Genomic DNA, 18237 nt, shown 5'->3' with positions numbered 1-18237 from the left:
GTGCCCATCATTTATATATTGTCTATAGCTGCTTTAAGCATTACAATGACAAAGTTGAATAGCTGCCACACACACCGTATGGCATGCAAAGCCTCCATCATTATCTAGCCCCTGCTGTACAGTGGACTAGGGGCTATGGACTAGTGTGCATCAGATGCTCTGGAAAGCTGCGAGAGCACAGCCTGGCGGTCCCACCCCAGAGCAGCCCCTTCCAAAGGTGCAGGTGCGACCTCTGCAAATGTGCCATTCTGACTGATCGCCAGGCGATCCTGATGCTGCTGGCTCAGAAGCTACTCTTCAGAACTTCTGCTCTAAGCCAAGAGCTGGAGAGCAGCTGTCCAAACGTTGTGTGCGGAGACCAAAACTACACAGCAGAAACTGGTGTGATCACAGCAAAGTTTTAGAAATTTTCTGACAACTTAACATGGTTGGCCTTTTAACAAGTAAAGAGAAAAATTTGGAAGAAACCATTCAAAACATTCACCAAAAGGTCAATATCCTTTATTTCTTGAGCAATCAAACTTGTATACAGCAAAGTACACAAAGAATTTACAAACTAACAAGCAACAACACACATCCGCTCTATCCAACAAACCAGACTATCTCCTCTTCCTGCACTACCCATGATGGTGGAGAGACTCCTCTCAAGATAATGGGTAAAAGCTTCCTCCTGCAGTGCCGGCATCCCATATGGGCACTGGTTCGAGTCCAGGCTGCTACTTTTGATCCATATCTCTGCTATGGCCTGGGAAAGCAGTGGAGGATGATCCAAGTCCTTGAGCCTGTGCACCCGCGTGGAAGACCCGAAAGAAGCTCCTGGCTTCAGATCTGTCCAACTCCAGCCATAATGGCCATTTAGGGAGTGAACCAGCGGACGGAAGATCTCTCTTTCTGCCTCTGCCTCTCTGTCTCAAATAAATAAATCTTTTCACAAAATGAAAAAAAAAAAAAAAAAAAGCCAGGGCCCAGTTGCTCCCAACATTGCAGGCCCATCAAGCATTCAGGTTTATTCAAAAACTACCTGTGCCATTTGAACTTGTTACTGTAACTATGATATTTAATGAACCATTACTATGTGGACTGTTAACATGTGCACTGTAAACAAAGTGTCAGTCTATGAAAATATCACTGAATGTTCTGCAGAGCCTCAACCACAAGTAACTACCAAAAGAAAAAAAAAAAATTGAGGGACCAGCTTTTGGAGCAACAGTTCAATTCCGGGCTGTTCTACTTCCAATCCAGCTCCCTACTAATGCATCTGGGAAGGCAGCCAATGCTTGGGCCCCTGCCTACCATGTAGGAGACCAGGATGGAGTTCCAGGCTCCTAGCTTTGGCCTGGCTCAGCTCTGGCTGTTGCAGTCATTAGGAGAGAGAACCAGTGGGTCAAAGATCTTTCTCTGGCACTGGCTCTGGCTCTCTCTCCTGTTGCTCTGCCCTTCAACTAAGTATTTTTTAAATAAAGTTTTGGTTCAATTCAGTTCAGTGAAAAGGCTTAAAATTTTAAAACTCTAGAAAGATACAGCATTCAGATTCTTCGAAATGTAAATTTTTCCTCAACTTTAAAGAGGGCAAAAGCAGAAACTGCAGATCACATATTAGGAGAATGCATGGGAAAGGAAGGCCATACTACGACCCAAGCAGCAGACTCTCATTCCAAGAGTGGGCCTAGCCTGTCCCCAAAGGCCTAATATACTCCAACCGAATATTAAATGTTAATATTATATATAGCTTTCAAAAAAAAATCCTGCTTCAATCAACTTCTATTAACCAACGAATCCCAGTCCTACCAAATACGCCAACCTCTGACTGAAATACTGACCACCATGAAACACACATTCCCTTCTGAACTCATGTGGTCCAGAGAGCAGAGCCTCACGCAACTGCTGGGCTCAAACTCTGGCTCTGTCATGAGGTGCCGTGGGACCCTGGACACTCATCAGCAAGTAATCAGGGACCATAACGAATACTAGCCACAGGGTACTGTGGTGCTCATAAGCTCATACTGCAAAAAAAAAGGTCATCAGAACCACGCCTCCGGCCAGTGCCACAGCTCAATAGGCTAATCCTCTGCCTGCGGCACCGGCACACTGGGTCCTAGTCCTCGTTGGAGCGCCGCATTCTGTCCCAGTTGCTCCTTTTCCAGTCCAGCTCTCTGCTGTAGCCTGGGAGTGCAGTGGAGAATGGCCCAAGTCCTTGGGCCTTGTGCCCGCATGGGAGACCAAGAGAAGCAACTGGCTCCTGGCTTCGGATCGGCATGGTGCGCCAGCCACAGCGCGCTGGCCACAGCAGCCACTGGGGGGTGAACCAATGGAAAAGGAAGACCTTTCTCTCTGCCTCTCTCTCTCTCTCTCTCTCTCACTGTCCACTCTGCCTGTCAAAAAAAAAAAAAAAAAAGAACTATACCCCCCTCCCTTATGCCGTGGAGAGGTGGTTACAATTGCTCTGTTACTGGAATTTATTCTAAGGATGCAATCAGAGATGTGTGAAAAGGTTTTACAGATAAGGATCCTCAAAGCATTACTTATAGCCATAGATCCCCAATAGTAGGACTTTAACCTCCATGCCCAACAGACACTGATAAACTGCATCTACAAAACGTAAGACTCAAGAGCCATTAAAGTATCATCTTCCTAACAAACCAAGATATGAGAAAATGCTCACAGTACACTATTTGGGAAAGCAGGTTACTAAATAGTTCAGACAGTGTATTTCCCACTTCTTTAAAAAATAAAGCATGTGCACAGAAAATAGATTCAAAGAATAAACCCAGAAATTGTTCAAAGCAGTTACTCCTGCTGCTAAGATTACAGGCATGCACTACTTTGTATTTTTCTACAATGTGAGATACATGCAATAAAAAATGGTCAAGAATTCTACCTACATAGGCACTTACTCAACAAAAAACACTTGTCCGTTCTCATCGGTTTCTTGTTCCCATCCATACGGCAAATCTGAAACACAGGGTAGACAGACAGGTCGATGTGTGGCCAGGTGAATGGAGCCCCAGCCCCCAGGCCAAGACCAGAGGCCCCTCTCCAACCCCTGCTCCCTGGGTCCAATCTTCCCAACCAACGGTCACCTCAACCCATCTCGGTCATGCGTTCCAATGGAGGCAGCTGCTGAGGGTCCATCACCCACAGCCAGGCTCCGCCTCCCCGTCTCTTATTTTAGCCAAAACCCGTTTCTTTCCTGATTAGTTTTGATTGCTCCCCCCAGCTCCTGCTCTTGCTGTCAATCTTACTTGACGCCAAACCATCATGAATACTCCCTGAACTGAGCTCACAGAATGTGTCTCTTTGTACAGCAGGCAGCTGCCATCATTCTTAGGCTGACCCGTGACGCCTCACACAATGCAATAGAGCACTTTCTTTGTATCTTTGTATTCCTATGTGCAAGCTGTCACCACCTAGACCCTCAACTTCCTCCACGGCATAAGCCAAGGATAACTTCACCAACAGTACAGCTATGGAAAAACTTAGTAAACCGAGTCAAGAGCCCGAATTACTTTAATTCTTTTGTGCTCAGGTAGAAAGTCATCCTCACTCCATGGCACCACCTCAGCACCCCCTTGCCAAACCTCCCAAGCTCTCAGAGCAGGAGCCCAGTTCCTGTAGGGTTCTCTACCCAACAGCCTTCCCCAACTAACACAGTGACCCGCCACTCCCTGCCTCGTACATCTTCCCTATCTAACTCATGCTTCAAACACAAGACTCTCTGCTCTATCACACAACATACAAACCTCCTGCTACGCGTTTTCTTTTTCCAGTTTTCGGATGCTCCCATTGAGTCTTCTCCTCAGTGTGACTGTCAAAGAAAAAAAAAATCCACCATGCAATGGCAAGTCAAGGTTCACACGTCTAAAAAGTAAGCAACTGTGTTACACCATTTTTCCCCCTGGTAAGTCTCAGTGCCTGCCTGTCTCTCCCAGTAACATCACACACCCGGAGCAGAAATCTACACAACACGAACTCTCCTGTGTGCCTCAGGTGAGATTCCCGAGGTTGGACAAAGACGAAATCCTGCACAGGTGCCCTGTGAGCCTTGGAAGGTGGGGTAATACGGCAGAGTGCTAAGTGCCCAGCTGCAGTCAACTGGAGAGCCTAATCAATCACTCCCCACTCCCAACAGTCAGCACTTTGTCTTGTGGTGGTTTTACTTTTATTTCAGGAGACAGGGACACAATCCATGCCCCATTTAGAACGCTGGTATTTAGATAGATTTTTGTATGATGCTTTCTTCCTGCAGAAGTAACTTCAGAGTGTGCTCCTCGGCACCGATTCCTAGAAGCAGTGAGGAATGCCCTCGGGGGAGGCATTTGGCACAGCAAGTAAGACACAGCCTCCACCAGAATACCTAGGATGGACTCCCAGCTCCACCTGCAAGTCCAGCTTCCTGCTAATACACACCCCAGGAGGCAGTTGTTGATGGTTCAGGTACTTAGGTCAGGTAGCTATCACCTACATAGGAGACCTGGGTTGGGTTTCAGGTTCCTGGCTTTGGCCTGGCTCAGCCCCAGCTGTTGCTGGCATCTGACCAGTAAACCAGTAGATGAAAAATCTCTACCTGCCTCCCTCCCTTCTCCATTGTTCTGCCTTTCAAACAAATAAACCTTTAAAAAAAAAAAATGCAGTCAAGCAGTCCTGTGGGTCACTGGCCTGTGCACCTCTCTCCAGTCACTCCTCCTTGGAGGCTCCCTGTTTTCTCCAGCAAGAAGCAAATGATCTTCACACTGACCTCTGGGGTCTCCAAGAGCAACCTGTACACGAAGGCCTGCACAGAGCACTCCCAAATGCTATTATTTGGAGGCGAGTAATTACACAAACTAGCCTGACTTCTGGGCTAAACGCAGAGTTTCATGCTAGAACAACACAACAGGGCTTTAACATAATGGGCCAATGACCAGAGGCAATAAGGTATGCAGGAAAATGTTCAGTTCCTTCAGAAGGCAAGAGGTGGGGCCGGCGCCATGGCGCAGTAGGTTAATCCTCCACCTGCAGTACCGGCATCCGATACGGGCACCGGTTCTAGTCCCGGCTGCCCCTCTGCCAATCTAGCTCTCCCTCTCACTGTCTGTAACTCTATCTCTCAAATAAATAGATAAAATCTTAAAAAAAAAAAAAAGTCAAGAGGCCAGATGTTTAAGGGACATTCTAAGGGGAGCTGAATTTCCTGGAAGTTCACATACTCATGCCAAAAAGGACACAGTATCATTTCACCAGTGACATACAGGGGGCAAAAGGTAAATCTTCCCCTCAGTTATGTTAAAGAAAGGGAATATAGAAACCATGAATTTTATGTAAAATTTTGAAAGTTGCAGGTAAGGCATTTTTATAAACTGCTGGCTTCCAATCCATTTTTGCCAACTCTCCATGGCTGGGCCTTGTCACGGCGCAGGGACAAGGACTTAGGAGTCACAATGCCTGAGCTCCTGGTACTCGCTTGTTCAGTCTCCCTGGTGCTACACCCACCTCCCAGAGATGTTGAAAAGGCGAGATGCACCTGACACCTGTGACCGTGCTTGGAGGACAATTAAATGGTTATAGGAGCAGACACTCCTCCTCCTTACATCAAGCAACATCTAACCCTAGTTGTATGAAGGGTGGCTCAGACTTCCCAGGAAGTACTAATAGGCTCAATGGGAGCACTTCTATCAGTGTACCCAGACATCGGCACAAATACACAACTTCCCTGCTCCTAGTCTCGCTAGGCCTCATGCTCGCTCAGGAATCCTCGGAGGGTACAGCTACCTCTGCCCTGACACCATGGCACGCAACCACGCGGCCTGCAGCCCAGCTTCTACAATGTCTGCTGTCCAGATACCACAAGGCTGTGTTTTACCCTGACAACAGAACGCTGAGACTCTCAGGACATCTGGGTCTAACAGACCCTCAGACGCCATGCGGCGCTGTGCCCGGCCCACAGTGGGCATGCAAATGCAAAGAGAAAGAAGGAATGCTTCCCAAAGCAGCTATAAAACTCAAACAGTTTTATCTATCAGAAAGACATCTGAAGAACAGAACAACCACGTTCTTGACCTATACCCGGGTTTCTGACAACTTGGCACCATGGTCCACTCTTCTCAGCCATGTCCCTGCGGGTGGACCCAGAGCTAAACGCGGGGAAGAGAGCAGAGTTCGGTCCTGCGGACTCCGGAGCCGGGCTGCCCCCTCGCCAGCCACGGGCCCCAGGGGAAGCTGGTTAACGTTCCTGTGTCTGTGTCCTTGTCCCCGAGATGGGGATAGTGACAGCCTTTCCTTCTGGGAGTTGCACAGGACCCAGTGAGCACGTGCAGAACTAAGAAAGGCATTCTTCAACCGCATTTAAATACGTAAACATAAAGATTCATTCAAAGGTGTTCATCTTCATTGCGACCTTAACTGATGTCTTAATGAAGAGGAAACCATGGCCACCTCCCCACCTTATTCTTCCCTAAATAGAAGCCCACTATTTTTTTCCTTTCAGTAAGTTTGTCATTTGAAGACATAATTAACAGTAATCTTAACTTAAAAACCAAAGCAATCAAAATTAAATTTATACTACGTTACATGAATTCCACTTTCAGATGCGCTCTCGCAGGGCTTGGGGGCTCGTGGGCATGGTTTCAAGAGAGCACAGAGGGGCCGGCACTGTGGTGTAGCAGTTTAAGCCTCTGCCTGCTGTGCCGGTTCAAGTCCTGGCTGCTCCTCCTCCAATCCAGCTCTCTGTTAATGGCCTGAGAAAGCAGGGGCCCCTGCACCTGGAAGAAGCTCTGGGCTTCAGATAAGCCCGGCTCTGGCCATTATGGCAATTTGGGAGTGAACCAGCAGACAGAAGACCTTTCTCTCTGACTCTCCCTCCCTCCAACTCTACCTCTCAAATAAACAAATAAATCCAGAAAGACCTAGCGCCAAGAGAGGGGAAGCAGCCGTGTGGACAGGGGAACGAACGGTCTCCAGGCAGGACCAGGCCAGCCAGCACCCTAGCTGCCTGAGGCCTTAGCTTTGGGAGAACACCCAGGGGACCCAAGAGGCTGCAGCAGTCCTCCTGGCCCTGATCCTCACCCTTCTGTCCCCATCCCCCAAAGGCATTGCTTCAGGACTGTCGGGGGGCCAGGGAGCAAGACGCACAGCCGCAGTAGTGGAATGTTCCAGAGACACCTCCTGCAAGCCCAGCCTGGTGAGCTTCGGAGCCGTAACACACGTGCCTTTGTGGCCTGTGAGTGCACCCGGGTGGCACGTAGGAAACCAGGAGGGCCCAAGCGCACCTTCCCCAGGTTACCAACAGGGGGCTTCCTAAGACCCCAAGGTCTCAATGCAGACCAGCCCTGCTGCAGGAGGAGGAAGACCACTTAAAAGAACCATCAACTGGAAGGGTGGGATCTCAGAGTCCGTTAGCAAAGTTTCCCAAACCCCCGCGGAAAACCAAGTGTCACCTCCCGAGTCAGAAGGGAAAAGCTCAGCAGGCTCACCAACAGGAGAGACCAACAGGGACTGCGGGGACCCAGGTAAGCATCAGCCAGAGCTTCCTGCAGCCCCAACACCAAGAACAGGGTGTGCAGGACGGAGAGAGGGGCTCTCCAGCAAGGACCCAGCTGGGCCCAGCCAGCAGAGTCCATGGAACCAACAGGGCCAGACAGGCCACTCTGAGTCCCGAGACACTGGTGGGGGTCGGAGGAAGGACTTTCAGAAGCCCAGTGCCCCTCTGAGTGCCCAGGCCATGGCCACCCAGGATAGCAGCAGAAGGGAAGAGCCAAGGCCGTAAGGTAAGACTGGGAGTAAGAGCAGAGGGGAGAGGCAGGACGAGCAAGGGAGCCCCCAGGCTGTAGCCGGGCTCCAGGACAAACCTGAAGGAAGGCAGGAGGGGCTGTAGGGTGAGGCAGTCCCGAGGAGAGGCCCCACTCAGGGAGGGAGCCAGGAGGGGACCCAGAAAGCAGTCGAGAGCACCTCTGTACCCCCGGAGCCCGGCACGTCCTCTGCCCACAGGCGCCTGCAGCTCAACTCCACCAGGGGATTTACCAGCACCCCCCCACCGTGCGTACTGGGGCTAAAGGCAGGGAGACTGGTGAGCAAGTGGAGGTCCCTGGCCTGAGGGCGCTCACAAGCTGGAGGAGGGAGAGGGAGCCAACAGGAAGGTGATGGATGCCACGGGCTGGGGAGTGCCCAGGCCAGGAGGGTCTCCCGTGAGCAGTCGCAGCTCAGCTCAGCTCCGAGGGGTGCAAACTGCCCTGCCCACCGAGATGCCCGGGGCTGAGGGAACAGCAGTACCTGTGCAAAAGCTCGCCCGGACCCTGGCGACAGCCCAGTGACCGCCTGCAGCTGCCGCTGCCCCTTTAATTCGCCAAGACCGCTCCCTTGTACAGACACAAGCCTCACGTCACTCCCTGGCTCCACAACTTGGGGGACCCCTGAGCCAGGTGTCACAACCCAAGCTCACAGAAGGGACTCCACAGACCGGGTTCTTCCTCCCCTGCCAGCATCCTCACGCTCCTGCACAGGCCAGGCCTGGGGTCTCTAGCCCCCCCCCCCCCGCCCCAGGCTGCCCTGCTGCCCCCTTCAGCCACCCCTACTTCCACTGTGCTCTAAGAACAGGCTCCCAGGTGGCCTCCCGAGGTGTGAGGGACAGACGGGCTGCTGCTCAGGACACACCCAACACTGGGACTCTACTGTCTGTCGCTCCGCCCTTGGAGATGGGAGCTCAGGGCCTGGAACTCAAGATCGCTGTGTGTCCTAGAAGAATGAACTCAGCCGAGCTGGTCTCTCTCTGCTCTGCTCCCTACCTGGCCACGGAAGGCAGCGGCGTACCGCCATCTTGGGTGGAGCAGACTCACTGGGAGGATTTCACAGCCTAAAGGGGGGGGGGGGGGCGGGGAGAAATGGGCCCAAATGCATTAAATCACTATGTCTGGAATCAGGGACCCGGGAGAAACTTATTGAAGACATTCCAGGTGCTGACAATCCCTGCCTGACAGCCTTGTTTCTCCACGCCGCCAGGCGATGGGCGATCCGCCTCACCTGGCCAAGCTCAGACAACACAGCTCCCCCGGAGCGGGGAGCCCGCTGAGGTGCGTTCTCTACAGAGACCCGAAATCCCCCAGGTGCTCCTAACACCAGGCCAGGGCGGGTGCGGGCACAGGCTGCTTCTGAGCAGCGTCTCTCAGGCCCCGTGCGGAGCGCTGCAGGCGCACGCCCTGGACTATGGACCCATTCTACAGATGAGACAACGGAGACTACAGCTTTCCTTCAACGGCCCGCGGTCACACAGGCGGTGGCAGCAGAAGCTCCACCAGGGTCTCCCAAATGCTCCCCGGCAACGAAAGCCGAGCTGCGCGGGCCATTTGCGGGGAGAAGCACACACACTCCTGGGCTTGCAACCCAGAGCTCCACGGAGGGCACTGGCCATTCGCCATTTTTTTTTGGGGGGGGGGGGGTCCATGTTTTTTGGTTTTCTTTAAACGTCTCCATCTGTCGGGGCGGGGGGACAAGCCCCGGGTGTCACTGCTGCCCCTGCAGTGCCGCCGCCTCAGCAGCAGAGGGCGCGCCCGCACGCTGCCGGGGGACCCCCGCGGGACCCCCGGCCCACAGAGGGGCCCGGCCCCTTGCGCGGACCCCGCGGACCCCGTCGACCATCGCCGGCACTTGGCGCCGGCCTCTGCGAGGCGGAGCGCGGGGCCCGCGCGGGCGCCAGAGGCCGTGAGGGGTCCCGGAGCGTCCCAGGCCCGGCGGCCCCCTTACTTGGCATAGTACACCCAGCCGTCCTTGGTGGTTCTCTCCTCCCAGCCCGGGGGCAGCTCGTCCTCGCTGTCCGTGTCCTCAAGGCCCGCGTAGCGCAGAGCCGCCATGGCGGACACAGGAGGCGCGCGCTCGCCCGGTCCCCTCAGCCGCCCGGTCGCCTAGCCCAGGAACTCACTCCCGCTTCAACCGAGCGCCGCGCGCGTCGGGGCCCGACCGCTCGCGCCTGCGCCCTGCGCCCCCGCGGCCGGCGAAGCCGACTCCGCAGCTGCGATCCAGCCTCCCGAGTTTGCCGGCTGCCGGCGCCGAGGGAGGCGGAGCCTGAAGAGAGCGGAGGCGAAGGCGCGGAGAAGGCGGCGCCGCCGCTCGGCTGAAAGGAAAAGCCGGAGACCGCTCCGGGAGGCAGGTGACGGAGCGGAGCTTCCTCATCCACCTGACAGCAGGGAAGGGGCGTGCGCAGCCAGTCAAGGGCCAGGACTTCGCCCGTTGCTGGGCGACCCGTAATCACTTCCGCGTTGTCCTGACCAATCCTGCAGGAGCCCCCAGCCGTGGGGCATTCTGGGACATGTAGTCCAAAGCCTAGCAGGACTGGAAGGTGGTGCAGCTTTCTGATGGAGTGGCCAGGGTTCTAGCCTCTGCGTGTTTCAGAGCCTTAAGGACAATAAACGTTTCTAGTTAAAAAAACCAACCAGGGCTTCTCATGACCCAAAATGATTCACAGAATTTTTTCTGTGCCTATAAACACAATTTCATGGAACCTGGAGGACTTACAATCTGAATGCCTCTTGCAGCCGTAGTACGGTTCTACTGATAACAGTGGATGTTGCTTATGCGGCATTTAGTGCAGGGTCTGGGCCACCAAATCATGAACTGTGTCTCCCACATGCCCACACTTCTGTGACGTGGGCACAACTCAGGAAGGGTGGACAACCACCCAAGGAGGCATGGCAAAATGATATATTAAAAAAAAAAAAAAAAAAAGACCGGTGCCACGGCTCACTAGACTAATCCTCCACCTGTGGCGCCGGCACACCGGGTTCTAGTCCTGGTTGGGGCGCCAGATTCTGTCCCAGCTGCTCCTCTTCCAGTCTAGCTCTCTGCTATGGCCCGGGAGTGCAGTGGAGGATCGCCCAAGTGCTTGGGCCCTGCACCCCATGGGAGACCAGGAGAAGCACCTGGCTCCTGGCTTCGCATCGGCGCAGCGGGCCGGCCATAGTGGCCATTTGGGGGTGAACCAACAGAAGGAAGACCTTTCTCTCTGTCTCTCTCTCACTGTCTAACTCTGCCTGTCAAAAAAAACCAAAAAACACAAAACACCCTTGGATCCCAGAGCAGTTACAGGGACGCTTACCTGTAACCATGATTTCTCTACCCTAAGTTTCAGAGAATGAATATTCTAAGGAGCCAGGTGTGTTGCCTTATGTCTTAAATCCCTAACGTGCTTATGGTTATAGGATTCTGCTCTGCCTGCTCTTTTTGAGACAGCCTTGCTTCACTGTACTTGTCCAAACAAAAGCTCACTGGATAAAAAGCACCTTTTCGTTCTACCACGCCGGCCATCCCATCTCAAACCTACTATAACACAACTTTTCTTAAGTCCCTGTCCGTTTATATCGGCTACCATTTGCTGTTCTGCTTACGTGACTTGAATCTCATTCCCTTATCCCCTAAGCCCACCTCTTCCTGTGCGACAAATAGGAAATCAGGTCACAAGATTCCCTGAGTGTGGGGATGGAAGAGAATGAGGTATAAATGGTTAGCCTCAAGGTTTTCGGTTACCTGCACCCTCTGACTGCTTAGATTTACTTGCTTTGCCTTGGTACCTGTTGCCTGTGGCTTGGCCTCACACCAGACAGTGGTACAATATGGTGTCCCCAAACCTGGTAGAATTCTAAGCTTCTGGACCAATCCTTTGCTGCTCTTAACACATTAACAGTCCCCTCCACTGCAATGAGACTTTCTCAACCTCAGTGCTACTGATATTCAGAGCCTGATAATTCCTTGTAATCCCGTGGATGTTATGATTCTTGGCTATCCTGTGCATTTTAGGCTCCTGAACAGCACCTATGACTTCTAGCATTTTCCTCTCCCGTTTGTAACAACCAAAGATGTCTCCAGAAGTTGTCGATTTGGGCTCCAGCTGAGAACCACTGATCCCCACTGATAGTAATTCAGGGAATCACTAACTTGTGAATCAAGAGAACGAGGCTGAGAAGCACCAGAGAGCCCATTTCCAGCAGAAAATTCACGTGGGGCTACTTGGACCTTGCTGGCTGCCAATCAGGCCCTGATTGTCCAGTTCTGTAGCCTTGTCTGGGTGCACCTGCCCCCCAAAGTTTCAGTCCACCTGCATGTCAGAGACGAGAATGGCAGAAGCCCAGGTGGCAGATCCGGGCAGCAGTAATAGTCCCAGGTGAGTATCATGATTTCATTATCAGCCCGCCTCTTCCCACATATCATTGGCTGGGCTCTGCCAGGTGATGAAAGATGACATTACAGGCATTTAGGAACTTCCAAGGGCTCGCCTGCCAAATTTCATACTTTATAGTCTTTTGGCTTCACTGAAACATGTTGCTTGAGTCAGGTGCCTTTGCTTACAAAGAGCAGAGAGGGATCTAAGGGCCAGAGTTTACGGTCAGAGTGCACATGAACTGAACGAGTGTTGCTAGGGCTAACGTATGAGGGGGTGTAGAGACAGCCTGGTACCTTTTTTCTCTGTGGCTTCACGAGCTCTTGCATGCCCTCCACCCACAACCATGGGCTGCAGTTTTTGCGCTCTCCGTCCCGGCTTCCTTTATGCCTCGTAGCCTTGCACAGGGCTTTAGCTTTCCTCTTGTAAGGCTCCTTCAGGAAACAGCCCTAGCCTCTTGATTAGGAAGATTAGAATGGTTTGAAGAGACTTATGTTGGAGAAGAACATAATGTCCGCCACATGAAAACCTCAACACAACTGAATCACGTTGATGATAAGCAAGGACATTTAAAAAAAAAATGCTCAATGTGTGTTTATACAACTGCACACCAGATGGCCCCATGTGCTCACGATTTTAAACACCAAAGCCCAGTTCCCAGTAAGGATTTTCACGTTTGAACTTTCCTTTTTAATAGCATGCTTACACAATAACTGACACTTTATGGGTATCAGATTGATCAGCTTTTAGCGAATGCAATTTGACATAACTCAAAAGTGCTGTATGCGGTGGGCCCAAGTTCAGTGTAACATTCCTGGAACCACATTTCTTTATTTTTCTTACCATGAAGGTACTTGTTTCCCTCCCCTGACACCCTCATACCCAAAACACGCCACTATGTCAGCAAGGGTAATTTAACTTAAATCACCATTGCTTGGGGAACTAAGCCTGCTCTGTTTGTGCCAAACTCAATATACTAATGAAATCTGTGGGAGTTCCTGGCTCTTCTGATAAGGTTCTCATTGAGAGGCAGCAATAGGAAAAATATTGAGCAGGATTTGTAGGACAAACTCTCTTAGTGTGGCTTTATTTAGGTTGATTGTGTTTATATTTCACTTACTCATTCAAACACAAAAGGTCTTTGATAGGAGGGAGACGCCCACAACATGGAAATACCAGCCCGTTAGAATAAGATTGGCAGGTACCCAAGGAATTAAGGTGTGAAGGTGTTAAGTTCAAGCCAAGACCTATAGCTGTACAGTGACTGGGAGAGGTTTGGTGTTTTAGGGCTTCTTGTAATTTTTTTCTTTGAAATCCAATGAATATCAATTGCATGCTGTATGGCAGTAGCCAAGTTCCTTACCTTCCCTTTGTTTCATCTTCTGAAAGAGGAAAATAATAATGTGCCTACCCCAGAGCCATTTGGGACATTGAATGCACCAACAAACGTCAGGGTCGCATCAGGAAAATAAAGCAGGATTCACACATTTGGAATTTCACAGAGGGAACTCATTACATGAAATGTGGAAGAGCCGAGAGGCCAGATGCAGGTGGGTGTTGCAGGTGGGAGATGGACAGGAGCCCAGGGAGGACATTTTTGTGGCTGCAGGGTGTGGCTTAGGTGCACAGCCAAAAGGAAGAGGGGACACCCTGCAGGGCAGGATCCTGGAAGAAAGGACAGCTACTGGGGCGGGGGGACCCTCCAGAAGTCATCCTGGTGGGAAAATGGTCCTGGTCCCCCTTCCTGTCCTCCAGGCTCCTGTCTCAGGTGTGTTCCCATTGAGTGAACCCACCTGGAAGCCACAAAGCTTGGGAACCTGGGAAGCAGCATTTGTGGGAGAAGGGTGTGAAGGCAACAGGCGGGGAAAGGGACTGGACCAGCATAGGGGCTTCCAGTGCTCCAGGCGTTGGCTGCAGCTGCTGGTCCCAGGATGGGGGAGGGGAGGAGGAAGCAAGAGGATCACCTGGAGCCAGTGAGGTCAGGGGCCCTGTAATTTCCTTCCTTCCTTCCTTCCTTCCATCCTTCCTTCCTTCCTTCCTTCCTTCCCTTTCCTTTCCTTTCTTTCCTTTCTTTCTTGTCTTCCTTTCTTGTCTTCCTTTCTTGTCTTCCTTTCTTGTCTTTCTTCCTGACAGGTAGAGCTATAGAAGACAGAGAGAGTCTTCCTTCCATTGGTTCATTCCCCAAATGGCTGCTATGGCCAGCCCATCTGAAGCCAGAAGTCAGGTGCTTCTTCCTGGTCTCCCATGCAGGTGCAGGGGCCCAAGTACTTGGGCCATCCTCCACTGACCTCCCGGGCCACAGCAGAGAGCTGGACTGGAAGAGGAGCAAGCGGGACTAAAACCCTGCGCCCATATGGAATGCTGGCGCCACAGGCGGAGGATTAACCTAGTGATCTTGGTGCCAGCCCCAGGGGGGCCCTGTAATTTCAAACTCCAGAGACATCTGTGGAGGGAAGGGCAGGGCATGACAGGGGAGGGGGAGTTAGTGCTACAGAGAATTAACCTGGGTCATGCTCCACTCTGGCCTCCTAAGAGTTTTTCTTCAGACTCAGAACAAAGGGAGCCTTTGCAGCTGGGGAGTGAGCCAATCAAATGTGCATTTAAAAAAAAAAATAGCTTTGGTTATTTATTTGAAAGGCAGAGGAGTAGGCTCTGCCCCCTCCCCTGCCTCTCCCCAGCTGCTGACTCAACACATTTTGCAAAGGTCCTCCCTTCCAAAGAAATGCACCAGCCAGAAGGGGGTTGAGACAGAGGTCACCTCTGGTCTGGATGCCTGTCTTCGGACAGCAGGACGGCACCTCCCAAGGGGCTGCATTTGCCTGCTCATTTGTACCTTTCATTCATTTGTTCAGCTAAACAACCACCCAAACGAAGTGGAGAGCAACACACTGTAGACAGGAGAAAGGAGCTGATCCCTGCTGCTGGCCCTCAGGGAGACAAAGGTGTAACTAGCCCAAGGCCTGGAAGGCAGAATAAAAAATGCTAAGTGAGGGACAACAACCCATTTTAGGAGTAGAATGGAAGAAGTGATTTGCTCATTGTGATTTTGATGGAGGGGATTATAGAAGAGGCAGAACCTTGAGCTGAATGTGAGGGTGGGGAAGTGAAAGGCTGACACCTTTGGGACCTTGGGATAAGGAGCTTTCTCCAAAACCTTGTTAAAGACCCCTTAAGAGGGTTAGCCCACTGCGCCACCACCTGCAGCGCCTGTGTTCCATATGCATGCTGGTTCTTGTCCTGGCTGCTCCACTTCTGACCAAGCTCTTTGCTATGGCCTGGGAAGGCCAGGGCAGATGGCCCAAGTGCTTGGGCCCCTGCAACCATGTGGGAAACCCAGAAGAAGCTCCTGGCTCCTGGCTCCTGGCTCCTGGCTCCTGGCTTTGGATTGGCCCAGGTTCTGCTGTTGCAGCTATTTGGGGAGTGAACCAGCAGATGGAATAACTCTCTTTCTCTCTGTCTATAACTCTATCTCTCAAATAAACAAATTTAAAAAAGACTCTCTAGTGCTCACTCTGTGCCACTCACTTCTCTGAGAACTTTACGCCTTTGTCCCTTCTCATCTTTAGAAAGATCCCTTTGCTGGGGATGTGCCACTTACACTGCCTGTATTTTTAAAAGGAATCTGAGACATGGTGGGATTAAGCAGTTTGCCCCACATTGCCAAGAACTGGTGTCGGAATCTGTGTCTTAACCACCACACAGTGTAGCCTCTTCTTACCTGAGCATTCACTCCTGGCAATGAGTTCGTCTCCACTTCCTCCACCTGCCTCCATGTCTCCATCCCTCATCATGCCAGCTACCCCTCCTTAGATTGGGCGTCTCAATGATGTCAACAGTAGTGGCGAGGTTGACTCGATTTTACCCTTGCTTTGCAAAAGAAAGGAAACATAGGAGAATTGTGTATTGTAAATTGCATAACCTGGACTACTTTTTCCCCCCACTAAGCTAAAATTGATTTAAGCAGAGAATGTTCAAGTCTGATGTGAAGGGGGAATACAATGACGGCAAATAGTTGCCTGTTTACTGCAGTATGTCTGCACAGTCCTGCCTTGGCTAGGTTTGCACATTGCATTTCTGGGTCTGCATCTGGTGCTGAAGCGGGCAGATTGCTTTGGTTGAGCAGTGGATGAAGTGGAAGAGCCGTGGCTTGGAGGTCAGCTCATCTCCCTACGCCTCCCAGCATTCATAAACGCTGGTCAGTTACGGGCCAGGCACTGGCAAAGGCTGTCTTCTACTGGGTTTCTTCCACAGCCCTCTCCTGCTGACGCTGCCATTTTTCTATTCATGGACATACAAGCCTGCTCTTTCTTAATCCCTCCACTGTGTGAAGTAAGTTCTGGCGTGCGTCGGGCTTGTCCTGGACTCTCTTCATGATGAGCTTCCCATCAAGTGCAAGCCTTATTCTCTGGAATATTATTCTCTTCAATAGTCCATGGAATAGTAACACTAATTTTAACACTACAGCTGTGAGCCAAGTCCATCTGGGGACATGGGTCCTTGCTCTGGCCTCCTTGTAGTTGCTGTGTCGCCTTGGCCAAGTCTCTCCACCAGAAGTTTCTGCATTGCAGCAGGCAGAATTGTGCAGGCCCCCAGCAGTGTCCACGTGCTGATCCCCAGAGCCCCTGCATGTGTTGGTCCCTGGCCCAGGGGAATTATGGTGGAAGACGGAATGCAGCTTGCTCCTGAGCAGACCTCAGGAGAGGCCAGTTGCACTGGGTTGTTCAAGGGGGCCCAGGGTAAGCGCAGGCAGGGGTCCTTAAACGTGGAAGAGAAAGGCAAAGGAGGTTCCAGGTCGTGTGAAATGGGAAGGCTGTGACCCACTACTGCTGGCCTTAAAGACTGAGAGAGGGAGGTCTTTGTAAGATCTGGGTGCTGTCTAAGCCACTCCGTTAGTAACTGTCACAGCAGAGACATGAGATAAATACATGTATCGCTAAAGAGATGGGATTTCAGGGGTCGGTGCTGTGGCACAGTGAGTTAAGTCTCCACTTGGGATGCTGGCATCCCATATTGGTTCATGGCCCAGCCACTCCATGCTTCCCGCTAATGCACCTGGGAAGGAGCAAACAATGGCTCAAGTATCTCTGTCCCTACCACCCACATGGGAGACCTGGATGAAGTTCCTGACTGCTGGGTTCAGCCTGGCCCAGTCGCTGCTGTTATGGGTATTTGAGGAGCAAGCTAGGGAGGAGATGAAAGATCTCGGGGTGGGGTGGGGAGGGCGGGCAGGGCGGAGGAGTGTCTTCCTGTCCCTCTGTCACTCTGCCTTTCAAATAAAGAAATACTTTCTTAAAAAAGAGATGAGATTGTGTATTTAACAAACTGTTAAATATATCATTTTATAAACATTAACAAAAGTTCTTAAACATCAAAGAACCTGCAGCCACTCTTTTCCCATTCTGTAGCTTGACAAAGGCAACTTTCTGGGCACATGCTAAGGGCTCATTCAATAATTAATGCTATTATTAATTATTGAGAGTCATTGTGGGCTCTTATCATCAGTGCTTGCATCTAATGTACTAATATCCCCCACCGAATGACGAGGGCTACCATCTGACAGATACCGTATTGCAAGCACTATGCTAACCACTTACCAGGAATTTTGTAAATCTGCTAGGCACCCTATGAAGCAGGTACAGTTCTTATCCTAGCCCTACTTGGCAGTTGTGCCTGACAGAGGCAAAATTTGCTTCTGAATCAGAGAAGTGGTATCGCCATTCTAGAACTTTTATTCCAGCCGCCACAGCACCATACACGCCCTGGGTTCCAAAAGAGACAGTGTTTGTGCCCTGTACATAGGAAAATACCTTTCCCAAATGAAGAGTCCTTACTGCTCAATGCTGATGTACCAAGCTCAGAGGGGCTTTTGAAAGGGCAAGGGGTTGAAAGGAGATTGCTCTAGGGGAGAGACTTTGGTTTAGAAGCCTTGTTTCATTTTGTGTCCCAGCTCAGGATTACAGAAGGGTTTTTGGCCTCCCTTTTGCCAATGAGAACATCAGAACTAAAGGACCTAAAATGTCATGACTATGGTTTTCCCCTCAGCTAATCCTGGAGCCTGAATTCCCAATGAGTGCTTACCACAGTGCTAGATGTTTCAGGCTACAAATTTCCTGGAGGAA

General features: G+C 51.3%; 1 protein-coding gene across 1 annotated transcript in view; it reads right to left on the bottom strand.

Moving 5' to 3' along the window:
• The window catches only part of WWOX (WW domain containing oxidoreductase), a 1015207-nt gene extending 1005297 nt beyond the window's left edge, over nt 1-9910 (bottom strand). The window contains exons 1-3 of the mRNA XM_062175786.1: nt 9712-9910; nt 3741-3805; nt 2895-2952 (exon numbers count right to left, since the gene is read on the bottom strand). Of these exons, the coding sequence (XP_062031770.1) occupies nt 2895-2952; nt 3741-3805; nt 9712-9818 (230 nt within the window). The 5' untranslated portion in view covers nt 9819-9910. The remainder of the gene's footprint in view (nt 1-2894; nt 2953-3740; nt 3806-9711) is intronic.
• Between the last annotated feature and the right edge of the window lie 8327 nt (nt 9911-18237).

Source organism: Lepus europaeus, chromosome 19 (assembly GCF_033115175.1).
Source record: "Lepus europaeus isolate LE1 chromosome 19, mLepTim1.pri, whole genome shotgun sequence".
NCBI classification, from domain to species: Eukaryota; Metazoa; Chordata; class Mammalia; order Lagomorpha; family Leporidae; genus Lepus; species Lepus europaeus.
The sequence above is the reverse complement of the archived record's forward strand: the minus strand, read 5'-3'. Positions and strand labels throughout refer to the sequence as shown.